General features: G+C 34.9%; 1 protein-coding gene and 1 pseudogene across 2 annotated transcripts; one reads left to right on the top strand and one right to left on the bottom strand.

Moving 5' to 3' along the window:
* The first annotated feature begins 313 nt into the window (after window positions 1-313).
* On the top strand, window positions 314-13,691 carry LOC143616760 (transcription initiation factor TFIID subunit 1-like; annotated as a pseudogene). The gene is made up of 22 exons (XR_013150715.1): window positions 314-339; window positions 2,092-2,167; window positions 2,742-2,848; window positions 2,953-3,015; window positions 3,108-3,153; window positions 3,267-3,530; window positions 3,614-3,714; window positions 3,813-3,984; window positions 4,070-5,072; window positions 5,157-5,362; window positions 5,435-5,672; window positions 7,500-7,836; window positions 7,931-8,140; window positions 8,231-8,308; window positions 8,389-8,592; window positions 8,679-8,885; window positions 9,572-10,049; window positions 10,206-10,384; window positions 10,461-10,592; window positions 10,687-10,740; window positions 10,842-11,855; window positions 12,862-13,691. The product of XR_013150715.1 is annotated as a transcription initiation factor TFIID subunit 1-like (transcript).
* A 439-nt stretch (window positions 13,692-14,130) lies between these two features.
* On the bottom strand, window positions 14,131-16,737 carry LOC143616762 (uncharacterized). The gene is made up of 5 exons (XM_077089501.1): window positions 16,539-16,737; window positions 16,371-16,444; window positions 15,249-15,381; window positions 14,846-15,121; window positions 14,131-14,465 (listed from the first exon to the last, which is right to left on the bottom strand). Exons 1-5 carry the CDS (start codon window positions 16,671-16,673, stop codon window positions 14,229-14,231), a joined length of 855 nt encoding a protein of 284 aa, XP_076945616.1. The 5' UTR covers window positions 16,674-16,737; the 3' UTR covers window positions 14,131-14,228.
* Window positions 16,738-22,642: the final 5,905 nt, after the last annotated feature.

Genomic DNA, 22,642 nt, shown 5'->3' with positions numbered 1-22,642 from the left:
CGTTTCAACACTCCGATTTAACCAACGCCCGAGTTTTTAGTGGTTATTATTTTATCTACAATTTATTTAATTTAATAATTAATTAAAGATGAAAACATACATAATATGAATCTATCACTTGGCCTATATATACACACAATATATTATACGCGCATTGATCCATTTTTCATTCGTCATCGATTCCGTCCATAATAATAATAATCACCACCGGCTAACCAGTTTCCGACCGTCAATTGCTTCATTCACTGACTCACCACAACAATTACGCTTCTGAATCTGATTCTACCATCAAATTCACACCTCTAGAGATCTAATTCACGCACAATTACGTGCCCTAAGGTAACTATTATTATTATCATTATTATTCGCTGCTATTAATTCATTTCAGAATTAGGTATTTACCGTTGCTGTTGTATAGTTTATGATTTTTCTGCTAGTTAGGGTTTTGATTTGTCGATATCCTGTTATTTGGCTGCTGTTAAGTTAGTGTTTTGGCCTATTTTGTTATGAATTAGGTGCTATAGTTCCTGCTAGTCTAAGAATTGGCATTACTTATTAGTGTCAGAAGGAGCTCACATTGATCTGCATACCTATATTATTCTTTTCGATGCCTAATCACGTGCCATGAGGTGATTATTATGAGTTTGATACTGTCAATTACGTGGTGGCGTTATTAATTAGTTACAGGATTAGGTTTTTACCATAGTTATGCCCAATTTTTGTAATTGTTGTTGCTTGTTAGGGTTTTGGTTTGCTTTGTTCCTGAGCTTTCGTGATATCCTGCTATTTGGATGTTAGGTTAGAGTTTTAGTCTATTTATTTATGAATTAAGTGATATAAATATTCCTGGTAGTATAATAGTTAGTATTAGTATGAGATTACATTGTTATTTGAATTCAATTTACATTAGTTTTTATAGACCTACTTAGATCACTGACTACACCACACCTTTACCGCCCCTTGGTTCACTTGTATTACACAATGAGTTAGAATTAGGGTTCTGTCAAATTTGCACAAATAGTGATCAAGCTGCACACCTATGTCTCTATTCGAAACACAATCAGGTGCCGTTAGGTAGTAATTGTGAATTTGATACTATTTATTTTATGTTGTTGTGATTAATTCGTGACAAGATTAGTTTTTTATGGTGTTTTAATCTGTTTCTGTTACTTTTGCCCAAGTTATTGTAATCGCTTGCCAGTTAGGGTTTTGGTTTGCTTCGATTTAGAGCTTTCGCAATGTATTGATCTTTGGCTGTTAAGTTACGGTTTTAGCATATTCTGTTCCTGTTAGGATAAGAATTAGTATGAGAATGAGAAATGAGCTCACATTGATCTTGAATTAAATTCACGTAAATTTTCAGTCACTTTTGGTGGTAGGGAGGGTGGGGGGATCTAACAAAAATGTGATAGTGACTTACAATTAGGGTCCCAATCACGTGCTTTAAGGTAATAATTTTGAATTTGTTGCTGTCAGTTATGCGTTGTTATTAATTCGTGACAGGATTAGGTTTTTACCGTATTTTAATCTGTACTTTTGGTAATAGGGAGGGTGGGGGATCTAACAAAAGTGATATAATGACTTGCAATTAGGGTCCCAATCGCGTGCTCGAAATAATAATTCTGAATTTCTTACTGTCAATTATGTGTTGTTATTATTCATGACAGGATTAGGTTCTTACCGTATTTTGATATGTTTTTGTTACTTTTGCTTAAGTTATTGTAATGCTTGCCCGTTAGGGTCTTGGTTTGCTTTGTTCTCACTTCTCGAGCTACATCGATATCCTGCTATTTGGCGGTTAAACTAGGGTTTTAGTTTCTTACGTTATGAACTTGATGCTATTTCTGTTAGACTGTTAGTATAAGAATTTGAATGAGAAATGAGCTCACATTGATCTTAAATTCAATTCACTTAGTATTTCATAGCCAAACTTCGGTGGTAGGGAGGGGGATCAATTGTGCAACCACTTATATTCTGTTAAGGAGCTCTACATGCTACAGTTTTGATGGAAAATATATGCGACCTTTTTATTGAAGGAAAGTGTGTTTTTTATGTTGTTATTGATGCTAAATATGTATTTCTATATTGCAGATTTCATTATTAATAATGGATTCTAATGCTGATAATACTTCTGAAGATGGTAGGGGCAATGATGATCGTGATGAAGGTATGTAATATTGAAACTTAACTCTTTAGCTTCAGTGTCGAATGTGGAAATTTTAAAACAAGTTTAGGGAAAATGCGTGTGATCATGTGTTAGTTATGTTTGAAAGGCATGTAATATTTAGGATTTTTGAAAGGTTGGCTTGAGCTTGACATAACTTATCATCTTCATTTGCAAACAAGAGTTTTGAAGTTTGAATGATACTGTAACAAATGACAATGTAAACGTCATGCGTATGACATTTTTGGATCTTTGCTACCTCTATGCCTAGATTCTTAAAGCTTTTATTGTTCTATATCAACTTTGATGGGTTTAGTTATAGGCATATCTTAACATGCACAGTAAGAACAATAACTTTATTCAATAGAAAGTGGTTTTTTTTATAAATTTAAGCATTTAATGCTGCAGTTTACAATCAGTCAATGACATTGGTGCCCTTATAGTGCTTAATGTATGGTTGGATTTGAACTGTATGAATGACTAAAATGAAAATGTTTAGTGTGTGTTTAAGATACATAACTTGCCCTTGTATTGTTTGTTCATATGTTATCTAGGGTTTTAAATTTTTGACTTGCAGATGATGATGATGAATATGACGAGGGTCGAGATGGAAGTCGTCTTTTAGAATTCATGTTTGGGAACATTGATGGTTCTGGTGATCTTGATATTGATTACCTTGATGAGGTAATTATTTTTCTTGATATTTGTTTACATATATGCGTACGTATATACATATGTATTATTGCAAAAACTAATATGGGTACCAACACTATGGCTTTGTTTCTCAGGATGCAAAGGAACATCTTGCCGCACTTGCTGATAAACTTGGTTCATCTTTAACAGATATCGATGTACACAATTACCATCCGCTTGCTATATATTCGACTGTTCGTTACTCCTTTAATATGTTGCTCTTAACTCATTTACTTTTTCAAACTTTCAGCTGTCAGTAAGAAAATCACAGACATCCGGTGATGCTGCTGAACAAGGTGACATTTTCTTTTGCATGAATGATCTTGATAAGTAATTTTTTTCTTGTTAATTTTATCCATGAATTTGAACTTATAATATAATGATGTATGATTATGCAAAATTTTATCAGATTATGACCAAAAAGCTGAAGATGCAGTAGATTACGAAGATATTGATGAACAATACGAGGGACCAGAAGTCCAAGCTTTGACTGAGGAAGACCATCTCTTGCCAAAATCTGATTATGTTTCTACAACAGTAACTGCACCATTAGCTGCATCATCTTCATTGTTTGATGATGAAAATTATGACGACGACGAAGAAGAAGAAGAATTACCGAAAGAACTTGATCAGGTGGATAACAATGTTCAAGTTCAGAACACTTCTGTATCAGGTCTACCTTGATTTAATAACTGAAATTATCTGGCCTTTCTAAAATTAGTTTAATTTAAATTGAAATATACTATTTGGTTTCAGGTGAGGTTGAATACGACCCGCAAGAAAAATGCTCTCCAGAGGATGGTGGAGGTGCAGCTGAAATAGAAAACTTGGATCCTGATGTGGTGGAACTTCATAAGGTTATGCCTATTTTATTTTATAAATTATGCTCTCGAGTCTCGACATATTTTTATTTTTGTATTATCAGTTTATGGTACTAATGTAGTGTCTGTTTCAGGATGAGATGGATATTATAGAAGAGGAACCATTTGAAGCTAAAAATTCAACACCGTTGCCTGTTCTTCGTGTAGAAGATGGAAATGTGATATTACGGTTTTCAGAGATTTTTGCTATTCATGTTCCTTTAAAGAAAGCAGTAAAAAGGGAACAGTCGTTTTCTGTTCCAAAAGGTATTAATTTCATATGCCAAACATTATATTCCTTCAAAGGATACTGTAAGTTGTTTTGCTGTGTAACTTTTTGTATAAATTACAGAAAAATATAAGTCTATGGATGTCTCTGAAATTGTGGAAGATGATGAAGAAGCATTTTTGAAAGGATCTTTAGACGGTTATCATCATTTGAGATATAAGCATGTTTTTGAAGATGAAAATTTGACATTAAATCAAGATAAAGTCGAGCTTCCACAATCTGGGGTTGTTGATGAGGATAGAATGGCAATTTCAGAAGATGATGATCAGACTGACAATGTCATACCGTTTAGTGGAAGCACCACACTAGATTTGCCTCTTGACCAACAAGACTGGGAAAATCGTATTATTTTTGATAATTCTCCAGCTGTCACTGAAACTAGTGGAGGTGAAATATCAGGGCCTGAGCCTGACTCGTTAAACGGGCGGGCCAGGACTCAAACGGTGTCAGAATCGGATGACGAAACAGTTTATCATCCCCAAATTTTTGGTCCTGCTTTTATTGAACCATTGGGCTCAAGAAAATCTCCAAAGTCATACATTTCATCAGAAGAAACAGTTTATCATCCCCAACTTTTGAGGTTAGAGTCCCGTTTGGAAACTGATGAAAAAAACCGTAAAGTTGAAAGTGATACAATTAAACGGTTTGACAAACTTACTTTACAAAACAAAGATTTGTTAGACGGATCTTGGATGGAAAGAATCGTGTGGGACCCACAACAATCTGTTTCCAAAGCGAAACTACTTCTTGATCTTCGAGATGAACAGATGCTTTTTGAAGTTTTGGATAATAAAGATGGCGAGCATCTTCAGCTTCATGCTGGAGCCATGATCACAACTCGGTCTGCTGAGTCAGATGGTGGCGGCGATTCATTGGAGCTACATGGGGGTTATGGTGGTCAATCTGGCGGGAGGTTTAATATTTCGAATGATAAGTTTTATTCCAGTAGGAAATCCTCCCAACAGCAGCTGAAATCACATTCTAAGAAACGTACAGCACATGGTGTTAAAGTCTTGCATTCAATACCTGCACTGAAGTTACAGACAATGAAAGCCAAACTTAGCAAGTAAGTTTGAATCTTTAATTATATAGTGTGTTTGTTTACATCAAGATTTTGTCTACTAATGATATTCTTTATTGTATTTTGCAGTAAAGATATAGCCTACTTTCATAGACCGAAAGCTTTGTGGTATCCACATGACAATGTTGTGGCACTTAAGGAACAAGGAAAGCTGCTTACAAAAGGATCAATGAAAATATTATTAAAAACTTTAGGTGGAAAAGGTAGCAAGCTTCATGTAGATGCTGAGGAGACAATATTATCTGTCAAAGAAAAAGCTAATAAGAAGAAGTTTGGTTAGTCTTCTTATTTGAGAATATTTTGATAGATTTGTAAAGTTTACATCTTTTAATCTTATTTTTGGGCAGATTTTAAATCATCTGAGCCTGTGAAGATAATATACTCGGGAAAAGAGCTTGAAGATGAAAAATCTCTTGCAGAGCAAGATGTTAGACCGAATTCTCTATTGCATCTTGTACGTACACGAATACATTTGTTACCATGGGCTCAAAAGCTTCCTGGCGAGAACAAATCCTTGCGTCCACCTGGTGCTTTTAAGAAGAAATCAGATCTTTCAGCGAGAGATGGGCATGCATTTCTGATGGAGTAAGTGCTTTCGTTTATTTAAATATATGTACTTCAGTTCTGGTCATACATTTTGAAATGCTTCCGGAGTTTTTGAAAGAGAAGAATCTATTGGAAACAAAGGAGAGGTTTAATGAATATCTAATCAGTATTCAAACATTTACATTCGATGAAAGTAACATGAGTTTTTTTCATGAGTATCAGTTAACCATCAGAAATATGTCTCTGGTGGTAAATTATGAACCGGACAACCATCTATAAACCTCTTTTGAGTTTCATGCTTCTTATTGACAATACAAATAAGAAAAGAAGCTCAAATGTTGTTAGTATTTTTTAATTTCATAGTTGTCGCTTTATTAAGGTGCTGATTTATGAGGAAATAATTTGTGATTTCAAAATGGAAAAAAGATAAAAAGAGTAAATTGGTGGCAGTAACTAATGTTGCTACCAAACTCCCTGTTTTCAACTTCTCTTTACTTTTGTAGCGGGACAATGTAATTATGAGATGATGTGTATTACCTTTGTTTTTCCCACATCTGAGATTTCTGATTAAGTAAATCTTTAGTCTTTACCAAGATGAAACTTGCACTTTTGACCTGCATTCTGTTCTGCCAATGAAATCTTATTGTCCCATAACATTGGTAGTTTGGTACCAGTCATCACGCTCTATAAGTTTATTGTCTGCATGGACAATTTGTATCATGTTTATAGTGATGAAATCAGCAGAATACTCAAGTTTAGAGACATATTTCAAAATCATGCATTGTTTTGAGATTTTGATATTCAAAGAAATAACCATCAGTTTTCTCGTTAGTTAGGTTCAATAACTTTAAGGAGACTTTGTATTCTTAAAGTATTTAGGGCATATTCATCGTGGATATTTTTTCCGTAGTGTTTTTAGATCATTTTTGTAAGAGCACTAAGACATGCAAATAGGTCCTAAGATTCACGTACTTCATAAAACACTTATTTGTTGTAATACTAATAAACTCTTAGTTTTCCTTTACTAAGCTTTATGTTAGTAATTGTTAGTTTGATAATGATCCCTAGCTCTATTAGGTCTATGTATTATACATATTTATCTCTGTGTGTGTGTGTGAAGAGAGAGAGGGAGGGAAGGAGAGAGGCCTTCACTTAAGAACCAATATATATCGAGAGCCGCTTTAACCCTTGTACTATGTTACTGTATAAATTGACTAGAGTGCATGTAGATTGCAATATGTTTAGGATTATTATTAAAAATATGGTATTTATTGTCATCTGCTTAAATGCATGTTAAAACGTACTAGTATATGCACATTTTATACTTTTTTCTTAAATCCCAGATTAGGAGAGGTGATAAAATTGAAGAAGACTAGTGAGTGAAATAAAACATTTTTTTTTCTCTATTTTCAGTCAAGCACCATGTACAAATGCTTATGCGGTTCTGAACATAGCCTATATCTGAAAAAGAACGTAACCCTATCTATATGTATATATGTGTGTGTGTGTGTAAGCTGGATCAAGTTAGAAGGAAAATATGGGAGTGAAGAGTGAAGCAATTTCGGAAACAGTAATAAAGCGGGCAGAGTTTACACCATTCATGCCTCTTGTTTTCTGTGGCCAGAATTGCTTCTCACCCTTCTCACATGAAAATCCTTCTTAGTGGATCCTAATCCGATGTATGCGTGTGTACAGTTATAATATGTTTTTTAGCATCTAAATCTGGACTGCTTCTCTTTATGCATTTGAGAGGATTAATTTTTGTATTTGTTATGTCATCATTGAAGAGGCTATGTTTGTGAAGGATTTGTTATCTTAGTTTCATGCATCTCAATTGCATTGATTATTAGCACATATATATTTCAGGTATTGTGAGGAAAGGCCTTTACTCCTTGGAAATAGTGGAATGGGTGCTCGTTTGTGCACTTACTACCAAAAATCAAGTCCCAGTGATCAAACCGCTACTCAATTGCGTAGTGGGCCTAACAATTTGGGGAACATTCTCACACTTGATCCAGCTGATAAATCACCCTTTTTAGGAGACATAAAAGCCGGTTCAGCCCAATCTTGTCTTGAAACAAATATGTATAGAGCTCCAATATATCAACATAAAGTCTCATCAACTGACTACTTACTGATTCGCTCTGCAAAGGGAAAGCTTTCCTTAAGGCGCATTGACCGCCTTTATGTTGTTGGTCAACAGGTTTTTTTTACTAAACCCTTCCTCTTTTTTTTTTTTTAATTTTTTTTGTACATGGAGGGCAAAGCTGAATTTGTTCTGGTCAAACTTTGTATAGGAGCCTCACATGGAGGTAATGTCTCCTGTATCAAAAGCAGTTCAGATGTATAATATGAATAGACTTTTGGTGTATATGTATCGCGAGTTTCGTGCTTGTCAAAAGCGTGGTGAGGTGCCTGCCATCCCTGCTAATGAGCTGACAGCACTGTTAGCAAATGTGGCTGAACTTTCTCTAAGAAAAAGGTTAAAAATGTTTTGTGATTATCAGGTGAGCTGTGATACATAATAACCTATCTAACTAATCAATGTTTACAGTTTATTTCAATCGCTAATATGTTTATGTTAAACCATCCACCAGAGGGGCTCGTGGGTTATGAAGCAAAATTTTCGAATTCCATTGGAAGAGGAGCTTAGAAGGATGGTTACACCCGAGCATGTATATTTGACTTTCGTATTGTATATTTTATGTTGTTTACCTTTTGTATATATTCCTTCTATTTACCTTTTCTTTGTTAGGTGTGCGCGTTTGAGAGCATGCTAGCTGGCATGTATCGGTTGAAACGTTTGGGCATCAGCATGACTCATCCAGCTGGACTATCTCCTGCAATGAATCAGCTGCCTGATGAAGCAATTGCTTTAGCTGCTGCATCCCATATTGAGAGAGAGTTACAAAGAACTCCCTGGAATTTAAGCAGCAACTTTGTTGCATGTACGAATCAGGTAAGTTTCAGTCTTTCTGATTAAATCATGTGTAGTGAACTATCAATGTGTATTTGGTTAAGTCTGAATTTTTATAATTTTTTCAGGACAAAGGAAATATAGAGCGGTTGGAAATTACGGGTGTTGGTGATCCATCTGGTAGAGGTTTGGGATTTAGTTTTGTCCGCACGACTCCCAAGGCACCGGTTTCAAATGGACTAGCGAAGAAAAAAACACCTATAAATCGAGTCGGTATTACTGTAACAGGAACAGATGCAGATCTTAGAAGATTAAGCATGAAAGCTGCACGCGAGGTTTTCCGCTTATTAGTCATTTCTTTAGTGATCACGCGTAGGCTTGTAAACAAATCTGATGGACACTAACGGGGCATGTTCGTGTTCGTTCATTCAACTTTAACTGAACTAACAATTAAATACGGACATTTGAACAAACGGTCGTATTCGTTGGTCAAGAAATGAAACATGTTCATGTCCGTTTGTTTATGCTAACAAACAAATACAACTTTCCAAACACCAACTAAACATAAATGTGAATATTAATCTCTTTAGCTTAAAAATTAATAAAACTACACTAAATTGTATTGAGTGATAAAACTAGACTAAATTGTAATGGGACTAAAAAATTAAATGACTATAAAAGAACGCAAATGAACAAACAAAAAAAAAAGTTATATATGAACGAACAGACGTGTGTTCATGTTCGTTCGTTTATTAAATAAACGAACATAAGGAAACTTCCGCCGAACGGTTGACTAAGGGTTAACTGAGCATTTGGTTCATCTATAGGCCTAATTATGTGATGTGGAATAATCAAAATCAAATAATTAGTTGTAACAAAACAAGTTGTAGAATACAGTGTGGTACACTGATTGATTAATTGTAATAATCAAATAACCGAAATCAGTTTCACTGTAGTCCAATACTAGAAACTGATGGCACAATAATGATGAAAATTTAAACCATAATACACTATTCAACAGGTTCTCATTAAATTCAATGTTTCCGAACAACAAATAGCGAAACTTACAAGATGGCATCGGATTGCAATGATCCGAAAGCTTTCTAGTGAACAAGCTGCCTCTGGAGTCAAAGTTGACGCATCAACCATCAGCAAGTACGCACGTGGTCAACGAATGTCGTTTTTGCAACTTCAACAACAAGCACGAGAAAAGTGTCAAGAAATTTGGGACCGACAAGTTCAAAATCTTTCTGCCAATGATGGTGAAGAAATTGAAAGTGATAATGAGGCGAATAGTGATTTGGATTCGTTTGCAGGGGATCTTGAGAATCTGCTAGATGCAGAAGAATGCGATGATGGTGAAGAGGGAAATAATGAGTCAAATCATGATAGTGTTAAAGGTCTTAAAATGAGACGGTTGCCTTCGCAAAGTCTGGCTGAAGTGGAAAATGAAGATGAAGCTGCTGAAGCTGCAGAGTTATGCAGAATACTCATGGATGGTATGGAATTCACACACACACATACACATCTTACTTACAGATTGAATAATGTTGATGACATTATATGATGAATTTTATTTAAATTGTGAACTGTAAAGAGCAAGGTTTTTCTTTAAAAGCCAATTACTGACAAAGTGGTTGATATTGAATATTCAGGAGATGATGATGCCGAACGGAAGAAGAAAAAGGTCAAACTTGGAGATATGGGATTGGCTCCTATGCAGCAATTTAATAGTAATTCCAAAAACAAATTGAAAGCAATGAACACATCTGTGAAGTCTTCTATGCCTGGATCGTTTTCTATAAACGAGAATGCAGTTAGACCATTTAAAGATGTATGTATTTCTATTTAATATACATTTATACATTTAAGTTTGCACATGTATGATTTCTCATACAATGTGGTTGCAGGATGATTTATTTCCTTACAGAAAAAGCTCGTCTTCTGGAAAGATGAAGCCGAAAAAGAAGGATGATCTTGAGCAAGTTAGCTTATTGAATAAAAAACTTAAAATTTTGAATGATGGAATGAATCTTATGAAGGTTAGTAAAATGTTCCCTTTATTCTCACCCAAAAAAAACAAAAACACAAAGCTGCAATTTTTAATAATTGTTCTGTAATTTTGTGTGATTGCAGGTAATTACAAAGAAAAATGCAAGAGAGAGTTTTACTTGTGGAGCTTGTGGTCAGGTATGTTTTATACAAGCCATTACATTTTATAACATTGACTTAATATCAGGTCAACCATTAATAATATCCTTCCTAATGCTTTTACCTGTTTGATATGTCAGTATGGTCACATGAAGACAAATAAGCACTGCCCCAAATACCGAGAGAATTCCACCATTCAAATTGAAAGTAAAGATCCTGAAAAGTCGTCTACCAAAATCATCAATTTTGATCTCGCCCCAAAACCCCAACAAAAAACTACTGTAAAAAAGTTAATACAAAAAGGCGGGACAAAACTTGCGGTTATAGAGGCACCACCTGAGGAAGAAAAAATCTCTTTAAAAGCCTAAGTTCTAAAAGTCAAATGTGGGCCTGCCAACGACAAGGTTCCAGAAAGATTCCCCGAAAAAGTCACATTGAGTACCTCACAAGTTTCCGATCGACCCGGAACGTCGGACACCGAAACTGTTAATAATAAATCTTCGGTTAAAGTTAACAAAATTATATTCTCCAATAAATTGAAGACCGAAGATGTCCAAGTTGAATCTCGTAAACCGTCATCTCTTGTGATCCGACCTCCTGTCGAGACTGCCCGAAACCCGCCAAGAAACCTACCCGGAAACCCACCAAGAAAAACGATAGTAATCAGACGTCCGAAAGAAGTCATTGACCTTGACCAAGTTAGTCAAGAAGTCAGCCCAGGATTCGAGCCAAGAAAGACGAAACGAATAACTGAACTGTCGGGTTTTCAAAAACCCAGTAGACCAAAAGACAATCATCAGTTTTGGGAAGAAGAACAATACACAATGAGAATGGAGAGAGAGAGGGCCCGGGTGATGTATGAAGAACAAGCAAGAAAATTCGAAGAGCAAGAAAAGGTGGCGGAGATAAGACGGTTTGAAGAAGATATAAAACGTGAACGCGAAGAAGAAAGACGTCTGCGTGAAAAAAAGAAGAAAAACAAAAATATTATTTTCGACACCCGAAACGACTATTTTGATGAGACCCATTTGAGAAGAGATGAGAGGCGGGGCCTGGAACGAGATCGTGCTGCAAAGCGAAAGCCCGTTATAGAATTAGGTGGCAGGTTTAGTGCTGATTACCCACCGACTGTAAAACGCCGCCGAGGTGGAGAGGTAATTAATTCAACACTTTCAATTCTTTGACTTGTAATTTTTCAGGTAAAAAGTGGGTCTGGTTGGTGACATGTCAAAAGGGGTCGGTCTGGCTTCACTTGTCCAAAATTTTTATAAATATTTAGCATGACAAGTGAAAATTATTTAGAAGCTTTATGCATTTAATAATTTTTACTTTGCTGGACTCGACTTGTTTGACTTGGTTTTTGCTGAAATTATTGCGCATCATTTTTGTTACACGGGCGTGCTTTTTCTGACAACATGTTGGTTTCGTACATATTTTAAAAAGATTATACAATTTTAATGTGTCAAGTGTATATTCAATATATTAGAGACTGGTCAGCGATCAGCCCGCTTCTCCTTCAATCTTTAGATAAGAAAAAGTTAGGCTTATTGTGAAAACTTTTAGCTTTATAAGAGTTTTTACTTTTTAATCTCCAAAAAAATATCTTTTATTAGAAACTGAAAATTCGACCAATTTTGTTTATCTATGTGATGTTAGTTACTTAGTTATTCGTTAGTTTATGCAGCATCAGCTTGTACCTTTCTGTGTTCATGTAGTTAGCACTTGTGCATTGTACATCTTGTTCGTTTGTTATTTAACTTCCTATATACTGAAGGCTATGTGTTGTCTTGTTTTAACTATTAAGTCAATACTAATTACAACAGTTAGTTCAATACCTGTTTCAACCGTTTAAAAATATGTCTACTTTTGCCCTTAAATTGAATGTTAAGATTATAAAAAAATTAATGTGTCAATTGTTAATATTAAACTTATGTTATTAATTTTCAAAATTAAGTGATCCTAAAGATTCTGTAGTTTTATGCATTAAAAGTTTAGACTCGGAGCAAGTTTAAACCCGTAAGATTCATTTTCTTGTTAGCTGCTTTTCATACAGTTTGATCCGTTCATGACTAAACGGGTCGAATTTGCTACATTTTCTGCTTTTAGTTCTGATAACAGTGACGAAGAAAAATTGATTGTTATAACTTGATATTTATACAGGTCGGGTTAGCTAATATTTTGGAGAAAATCATCGATACTTTAAAGGCAAACGAGGTGTCGTTTCTTTTCTTAAAACCCGTGACTAGAAAAGAAGCTCCGGATTACCTAAGAATCATTGACCGACCAATGGACTTGGCGACAATGCGTGAGAAAGTCAGAAAGCTTGAATATAAAAGCCGCGACGCGTTTAGACACGACATGTGGCAAATCACATACAACGCTCATAAGTACAACGATGGAAGGAATCCGGGAATCCCGCCATTGGCGGACCAGCTTTTGGAGCTTTGCGATTTCTTGTTATCGGAATATGATGAGATCTTGACTGAAGCTGAGGCGGATATAGAGGAATGAATATGATATCATGTGTTTGTAGAAGTGTAAATGGTACCCTGTAGTTTAGTCGGAAGGGTAAAAGAGTAATTTCACACTTGTGGGGATGATGGGTATGGTTTTATTTAGAGACTATATATATGTAGAATATAGTTTGCATGTTTTGTTAACCATTTGATTTTTGTACTTTTTTAATGATGGTGGCAAAATGAGGATGAGAAATTTAAATTATTGACATAGATTTAGTTAAAATTATTTAGTGTGACTTATGCGTTTACGACGAATTCATTATTGTGGGCCGAAAGTTTAGATGTCGAGTTTATTAAAGTGGTAAAAGTGTCGCGTTACATCCATTTATATATTTTGAGAAGAATGTGATGCGCAATTTTGGTTTGTAGGTGAAAGTGTGTACATAACTTTTGCGTATGCGCATTTTTATTTTACATAAAACGTTATCAAAAGTATTAGACGTGTGATGATTATTTCATCGATGGTGATACGGGCTGTTCATCAAACGCACTAGCTCAAACCTTTGCGTAACCAGGCTGGAAATCTGTTTGAATCAATAAGATTCCTGAATGACTTCTTGATTAAGAAAACGAAAGTCTTGCAAGCCAAGTTACTACCAAATTATATATTATATATTCTAATAAGTTCTTTTATTTTTTAAGTTTATCTATATTTTCTTGCATTGTTTAACTATATAAGTTGTAACTTTCATTTTAAAACATAAAATTATCAAGAAATAATTTCAAAAACTGTTCTTTTTTTGTCGTTTCTTGAAGCTTAACCCACTTAACAGGTCTCTATCAAATAGTGCGCATGCAACTTTTTTTTTATCTTTTATTATGATATTTTTTTAATTTACATCTATTTTATTTTACTAATTGTTTTAAAGACCAATTCAACAAAATGAGGTCAAATTCAATCAATATCACAAACAACTTGATTATAAACAAAACCAACACCAATTAGCCAAAACTCCAAACATTAACATCCCACAGATAAATAATATCAGCAAAATAAGCAAAAACCAATTACACCAATGCAATACTGCTCTCACCACCCGGAGGCTTGCGCGCGCCTAAATAGTCTCGGGTCTCCACTTTCCCATCAGCAAATATATCACTCCCGCTCATTTCCCTAAGCTTCGCTGAACTCAATGGCTTTTCCACGCTAACCGAACCCTCATCTCCTTTGAAAATATTATTCCCCGACAACTCGGTTAGTTTCTGGTTTGGGATCTTTTTCGCTGTCTTGATCACCGAGTCTCCCTGACCAATACAACCAGTTGTAATATTTAAATAGACTTAGCATTAAAAAAATTTTAAAAAATCCAGAACCGAGATTTATGTTGAGAACCACGAGAACCGCATATATACACTTGTATCTCTAAGTGTTACATAGAAAACGGTTGGATAAACGCCTACTCGTAGATTTCAACATAAATCTATGCATATACATACACATTGTATTTCAATCATTTTCTTTTATTTTAAAAACGTTTACGATTAAAAAATCGAATGGTTCACTTGTTCTACGTTTTTTCGCAATATTTAGTGTTCTCCATTCCCTTCTATATATGCGTATACACACACACACACAGGCACATATATGTATAAGTAATATAAGAAACTATGATGGAAATACGTACATTATTGGGAGCGGTTTCACCAATGGTAATAGATTCCATCAAAGCCGGTGCACGGGCACCCAATGGGCGGGGTTGAATTTCAGGCGGGGGCGCAAAGATATTATGTCCGCTAAGTTCCTTATTCTTCGCATCCGAAATCTGTTTCTTCAACCGCGCTTCAGATTCACTGTCCAACGTGCCACTTAACTCCCGTTGCTTAGCTTCAGAGATTGACTTTTTAGGAGACACGGTTTCTTCGTCACCAAATGATATGTGACTGATCCCAGCAACCGCTTGCTGGTTATTAACAAATCAAAATAAAATCTTTATATCTTCTAAGCATTGAAAAATAATAAAAACAACAATAACAATAATAATAATAATAATAATAATAATAATAATAATAATAATGTAAATGATCAACCTGATACATTCGAATGTTGGTTGGGTTTGATGGGATGCCATTTGCAGCATCAGTGTCGTCTGCACCGTTTTCTCCGGCTGCGAATATACCACTTCCGGTTATCTCCTTTAACTTGTACCCTGAAACAGGTTTCCTGAAACATTATATAAAAAAGGTTTATTAAAAAAATATATTTTTTAAAGGCGAAATGCTTTACAAATCAAGTTCAAGTCTACTAAGAGCAACGGTTAGCCTAGGCTCAAGCTCAGCGCATTTCGGGCCCTTTTGCTAAAAGTCGAGCTTGGCCCACTAATTGTTTTTTCAAGCTCGGGCTCGGCTCGCTTATTATTTAGTAATTAACTTACATAAGTTTTTTAATTATTTTTATATATTTTAAGAAAAACCTTAAACGAGCCAAAGCTTGGCTCGAGATCAGCTGTGCAATGTGAAATTAATACATAAAAGTCCATACAATGTAAACTTTAGAACCACACAAGACTCAAGCACGGGCTCGATGATAACTAAACGAGCAAAATCCTTTTTTTTTTTTAATTTAACTCTCCGATTTCCTCTGATTATTATGTACCGATAATCATTATTATTATACTTGACTATTAGATCTAGAACTGATTTGTTTATCAACTTGACTCAGATATCAAAATGCAATTTTTATCGACTTGACGAATATTTAAAAAATACCCTTCAAAAAATAGAAGCTTTTTTTAACCGATACCATTTGATACCATTACTCGGTTTTCATGTTATTGGTATCGATACCATTCGGTTTTGGTATTTTTAATGGTACTGATACCGATCAGTGTCTTACCAAACCGACTCAACACAATCGGTACCGGTACTCGATTTTCATGGTTTCGGTATCCATACTCTTTTGTTATTTTTTATAATAATAATAATAATAATAAAAATAAATAATAATAATAATAATAACAACTATTCAAAAGGTGGTGGCGGAGCAGCTTGTTGCCCGCTTATCTACAAATCTATTGTAATTGGATCCTTTTTATTTGAAAAAAATAAAAAAATTAAGATTTAAAATAATTTAAAATAATAATAATAATAACATGAATTAATAAACAGCATATTAAATAAACCAACTAATAGATCTGAAACAAACAAATCTACCTCTTATTCAAACTCTCAACTTCTTCATCAGTAACTTGACCTCCAAACACCACCTTACTTATCCCATCCGACGGCTACAATTCATTTCATCAAACATCATTTATTTAACTTAACAAAATGAAATAAACAATAACATGTAATTAATATTATTATTATTATTATTACTACCATATGAGAACGGTTGGATGATCGGTTAACGGAGGAGAGTGAATCGGCGGGAGGAGTTTCCGACCAAGTTAACAGATCGGCGGTTGAACTGTTTGGTTTTCTCACCGGAGTAGTATTATTATTATTATTCGCCATTGTAGTTGTTGTTGATGATCTCTGAGTGTTTCAAATTCAAAAACGACAGCGTTTTAAGTAAGTGTTTTTTGAAAATGGTTATAGTGTGGATTCAAACCACTTAACATCCTTCACCTTTCCTACTATTTATATTATTATTATTATTATTATTAACAAGTTATGTATTTGGTCCCTGTTGTATTGGTAGGTTTCAAAAATCTTGTTTCCACTAGCAAGTCACTTGAGATGGAATCGATAAAAAGCTAGAAATAATTCAAGACTTATCAAGCTTGAGCTCGTTTAGTTATTGAGTTTGGCCTCGAGTCTTGTTAGGGCTGTTCAAAAAGCTCGGACTCATGACTCGATCGAATAAAGGTAGCTAAAAAAACTTGATTTGAAACATCATGAGCTGAGTTGGCCCATTTTTGTAACCGAGCCAAAATCGACCTAGGCTCGGCTCGATCATGGCTCGACTCGATCTTAATCTCGTTTAACTTCAAAATCGAGTTAGAGTCTTAGTTGAGTTGCCCTGTTTAACTTCGAGCCCTAGCTCAAAACCACCCTGGCTCGACTCGTGAACGACCCTAAGTCTTGTACAAGAATGTTGTTTAAGCTCGTCGAGCCTTAACGAGTTTTGTGTGTTTTTAAGTTGTAATTTTTTTGGACTTCAATGTATTGATTTCACGTTATACAATCGAGTTCAAGTTGGGCTCTGGTTCATTTAAGTACCTGCACACAAGCTCAATCCAAGCTTAGTGTCACTGAGTAATCCTTCCGACTCCGTGTGGAACCCGAAGGCTAATCAATTAACCCACTTATGATCAAGGTTGTTGCTAACATTCGGTCCGTGACATTAGGCTCATCTAACAATTTTCTTAATATAATTGAAAATGTGTACAATTTAATATATAATAAACGGGTGAGGCACAAGCTTGAAAAAACACCTTCACGAATCAAACTCGAGCTTTAGTAAAAGAATTTGAAACAAGCGGAGCTCGAGCTCAAGTTCCCGTGAGTCAAAACGAGTTGAACTAACATAAATTCTAGAGACGTATATGTTTTTTCATCACTAAAGTTTTAAGAACAGTTAATTATTAGTAAAGAAACTTATACTATACTTATCCAATCAACGTGATAGATTTGGGTGTCTAGCATAGTAATGTGAGTAGATTGAGAGTTACCAAAACTAAACAAGTTTAAACTATAACTATACTAAGTTGTATGGGTTAATATTGACTTAATACAATGTACTTTTTTTTATATGTGTTTTTAATGTAAAAAAGAGAGAAACAAATTACGGGATGAAATATATCTCTTCTGATATTTTATTTGTTAAGAAATTTTAATTTACATGATGTTTATTTTCGAACAAGTGATACAATATCTTTTTAACTAAAAATCATATTAGCAACTGATATATTACTAGTTATTAAATCGAAAACAATATTTCTCTTACACACACACGATGACTATTCATCAAGGTGATTTCTTTAAGCTTACAGTAAAAGTTATTATTTCTATTAACAATTTTACGCGTTTAATTACACATGTTTTCACTTCTCCACGTTCATCTTTATCTACATCTCATCGTGCAATTCATCAAAACCACGACGGTCTCGCTCCACAATCATCATCAGTTCGCATTAGGGTCTCACTATCGTCTGAACCTCGCCATGATCTCTATTATTGAAGAAATCTCATCTCCGATCCAATTCGACCTAGAACCGGTGCGATTTGAACATCATCTTATGTACTTGTTTTTAAAAACTTTGATTGTAGGAATGGAAACTCTTGTGACCACACATGATAAATGTATATTATTCAAGGGCAAAAATGTAATATAGGAAAACATGTATTGATGATGACTCAAGGTATACAGTTAGCTGGCATTGGAAGTGGAGTACTAAATTTTGAAAATATGTTCCGCCTGTTTGGGGCTTTGCTTTTTGGAGAACATGTGCTTCTTGATGTCGTGGCACGTGCCACTGCCAGATTTGTGTCTCCTTACTTTATTGTCTTTTCTTAAATTACCCTTCTTCTATTTACATTCTCCCAAATTACCCCTCTTCCTTATCGATACATAGGGGCCGTTTGGTATACCTCTGAATCGGTCAGAGGTATAATGTGTTTAGTTCACTTAATAGACACATCTTAATGGTCTATGAAAGTTTCAGAAACATTTCGAATGATTTAGACTTTAGAGGCTACTTTTGAATCGATCAGACATTTTTATGACTCAACACAACTAAACCTGAGTATCCCATATATCTTATATAGAACTTTTAAATAAGTATAAGAAAATAAATGTTATTCTTGATTTAGAAGTGATCTGAATAATTAGTTATGAATGATGTGTTAAAAATATAACGAGCTTTATGTAAAAACAATGTTGATTAGATTTAGCGGGATAAAGAAACACTTGTGGTAATGCGGTTATGTAGTTGTCTTAGTTGTAGTATTTAAAGCTATAGCTAGATATGTTTATGTTTTTCCTCTCTTTTTTCTCAGTTCTTTACTTCAAATTGATTTTTTTTAAAAGTATGAATGAAATATGAATAAATGATAACATGTATATAAATATTTGTATGAAATATGAATAAATAATAACACGTTTATAAATATTTGTGACAAAATGCCTTTAATTATTGGTATTTCAAGGTCATTTTTGTAATAGTTTCACTCTTAGGGACTTAATGGTCAAATCATGTTACAATGAAAGTGAGGCCTTTAGTTTAAGCTTGTATTAATGAGTTTCACTTATGATACATCATATCCGGCTCAATTATTGATACAGTGAATAAATTTGTTATTTGTGAAATTTCTCTCTACATTTATTCTTTCTAAATTCATAACTAACAGTGTTATCGGAACCACTCGAAGTTTTTGTTTGGATGAGCCGAGACAGTCATAGTCAATAAGGAGGGCCACTTGTTGAAATAAAACCATTGCAATATACGTGAGTCGTGACCTATCCCACATCAATCGTATGTGGTTTATAGACCAAATGAGCTCCTCACATACTAGTCACTAGACTATTTTTTTAGATTAAGTTCTCCTATTAAACCTGTTTATACTACTACAATACTATACTTGTTGTAATCACAAAAATCATCAATTTGAATATTACTGCGTTTGTTTTAATTGTTATTTGATAGAATTATAAATTTTGTCCTTTAAAAAAAGCCAAATTATGGTTCGTGTCCTTTTTTTAGTTTCCTTGCAGGCGGTGTCCTTTAAACATTTTTTCCTACACGTTACGTCCTTTACTCTAACTGGGTTAGAAAATCCCAGTTAAATACCCTCACGTGAGACGCATGCGAGGGTATATTGGTCTTTTCAACGAAGTGGTTCAAATATATTATTGTAAAAAATAAATAGTAATTATTAGATATATACTCTCTCTCTCTCTTCTCGTCTTCTTTCTCTCTCTCTCTACTCTTCTCCCTTGTAGCACAGACTATCCTAACCCAACATCACCGACCAGATCGCACTCGTTAACGTCAACGCAGACAAGCTCCGAGGTGAGATGCTTGACCTCCAACACGTCGCCGCTTTCCTTCCTCGTACCAACATCACCGCCTTCGTTGACTACTCCAACATCGTCAGATCTGATCTTGTCATTGTCACTGCTGAGGCCCGACAGATCACAGGGGAGTCCAGGCTTAACTTGCTGTAGAGGAACCTGTCTCTGTATAAGAAGATGGTGCGGCGGGTTTACGGTGGGTTTACGGCGGCGGATCTGCTCATGGATATCCAACAGGGTATCCGGTGGGTTTACGGTGGCGGCGGAGGTGGTGGTGGGAACTGGGGGTGTGGGTTTCGTGGGTCAGTGATCCTGTCGTCGGAGTTAGAGTAATTGGGTGATTTGGTGGGTTTGAGATCTAGGGTTTCTAGGGTTAATGATTTGGTGGTAGTGGAGGTAGAGGCGAAATGGTTAGGTGGTGGTGGAGGTAGAGGCGAAATGGGTTGGAGTTGGCTAGATCCGGTGGTGGTGGATGGGTTGGAGGTGGCCGGATCCGGTGGTGGTGGTGGCCGGGTTTCGACCAGGAGGTTTAATGGAGAGTTTACCAGGTGGTGGTGGTGGTGGTGGTTGACGGCGGCGGTGGGAATGGAATGGAATCTGCAACGGGGTGGGTGGGGGTATGGTGGCCGGAGTGGTTGTGATATGGTGATGGTGGTGGCATAGAGAGAGAAAGAAGAGAGAAAGGAGGGGGAAGGTGTTATAAATTTGCAGGTACATACGAAAAGACAAAAATGCCCTCACATGCGTCTCACGTGAGGGTATTTAACTGAGTTTTTCTAACCCAGTTAGCGTAAAGGATGTAACGTGTAGGAAAAAAAATGTTTAAAGGACACCGCCTGCAAGGAAAGGACACGAACCGTAATTTGGCTTTTTTTAAAGGACAAAATTTGTAATTGGGTCTTGTTATTTTTAGAAAGTTTTGTTAAAAAGTAAGACTAGGAAATCTTGGAAGGCAATTTAAGGTCAATAAAAGGATGAAGGGTAGTTATGTAAATTCAAAGTTTTCAATGTTAACGTATAAGGTACCTAACGTAGGGATAAAGTTATGTATTATCCCCTGCCGTTACGTCACCCAAAGATATTGATATTTTAAAATTTTATTAATATTATTAATAAAATATATTTTAAAAGGCATAAAATATACACGTTAAAAAAGAAAAAAATGAACTTTTATTCAAAAAATATGTTCAAATAATAGATCTAATAAAAGGATAAGGTTTGATTCAAATAAAATAAATTTTTATGGAACAGGTATATCAATATGCGTGGATAATACATTTTTTCCACTTCCAGTTCCTATGTTAATATGGCTAAGACTTCTTCTTTTCCCGACGGGAACAAAAAGTCTTTGTCGTATGTGAGCTTTTCAAAGTGTTTTATTATTAAGTATAGTCATGATTTTTTTTCTATCAATCTGTCTATTCAGAAAATAAATAGCAGTTCTGTCTATCAATATGTATGATCTTGGATTATCAATAATGATTTTTCTTTAGAATTCAGATACTTGATCGATCCACTTATTTCTATTATGTCAATATTAATCTATGTACGAAATGTACAAACACTTAACGAGATGATACGCATATAAGTTGTTTCTTGGAAAGAAGAGTGGGTATGCCCTTTATACTCCCCTTCACGGATCTCCGACATGCTAGCATGGTGTTTCGCGTCCTTCTACCTGCAAAAAGTGTTGCTAACTTGGACCTTGTGGTGCCGCCAACATTAAAAACACTTAAACCGTAACAACCAGCCTAATTATACATTTTATTGAGTTTAGATGAACTAATCCATACAAATTTTGAATTTATAAACAAATCCCATGGGTATAAATGTATAATTGTATTGCTTTATGTAAATCATACAACTATGTGTGGTTTTTGCAATATAAAATATCAGAAAATAAGAAATAATTATGTCGTTGCTATTTTTGTAAATAACTTGTTACCAAATAAAGCCGAAATTTCCGTCTAGTACCTTTCATGAAATAGTAACAATTTTAGTAACCAACGTGTTGTTATTTTAGAATATAATCTGAAGAAAATTCAGTTTAATAATTTTTTATCAACTTTTCTAGTAATGTATTTTGAGGGATGAACAACCGATCGTGTATCTTTTAAGATGGGGTTTTATACGAGTTTGATGTCGAAATTTCTACGGATTTAATGTCAAAAGATATAATATGTAACACTAACAAAAGAATTTATACGGGTTCGGCCAAACCTCGTTCCCTAAAAGTTGCCTACGCCTCTGGCCTCAATGTTGATAGAAGTTAAAGAAATCAAAGATACATAATCAAGAACATTATAAAAGAGAAAGCTTCGTTTTATTTTTTATCCACAAGATGTGTTTTTTATAGGCCGAAGGAAAGGTTCATTATGTCCTTGCAGGGCTAGAAAATTGGATACCTGTTTAGACATGATAAAACTTGCTTAACAAAAAAGGTACGCTATACAATTTTATACTTTTC

This window comes from Bidens hawaiensis, unplaced genomic scaffold (assembly GCF_021521415.1).
Source record: "Bidens hawaiensis isolate Kalapana, Puna unplaced genomic scaffold, B.hawaiensis_p1.1 tig00049673_1, whole genome shotgun sequence".
NCBI classification, from domain to species: Eukaryota; Viridiplantae; Streptophyta; class Magnoliopsida; order Asterales; family Asteraceae; genus Bidens; species Bidens hawaiensis.
The sequence above is the reverse complement of the archived record's forward strand: the minus strand, read 5'-3'. Positions and strand labels throughout refer to the sequence as shown.

Bases quoted from the DNA above. Each gene is read 5' to 3' on its own strand.
- LOC143616762 (XM_077089501.1), bottom strand. From the start codon at position 16,673: ATGGCGAATAATAATAATAATACTACTCCGGTGAGAAAACCAAACAGT. The intron at 15,122-15,248 runs GTTGATCATTTA...GTTAATAACCAG, and splicing joins CCAACATTCGAATGTATCAG to CAAGCGGTTGCTGGGATCAG. The intron at 14,466-14,845 runs GTACGTATTTCC...TGTATTGGTCAG, and splicing joins GTGAAACCGCTCCCAATAAT to GGAGACTCGGTGATCAAGAC.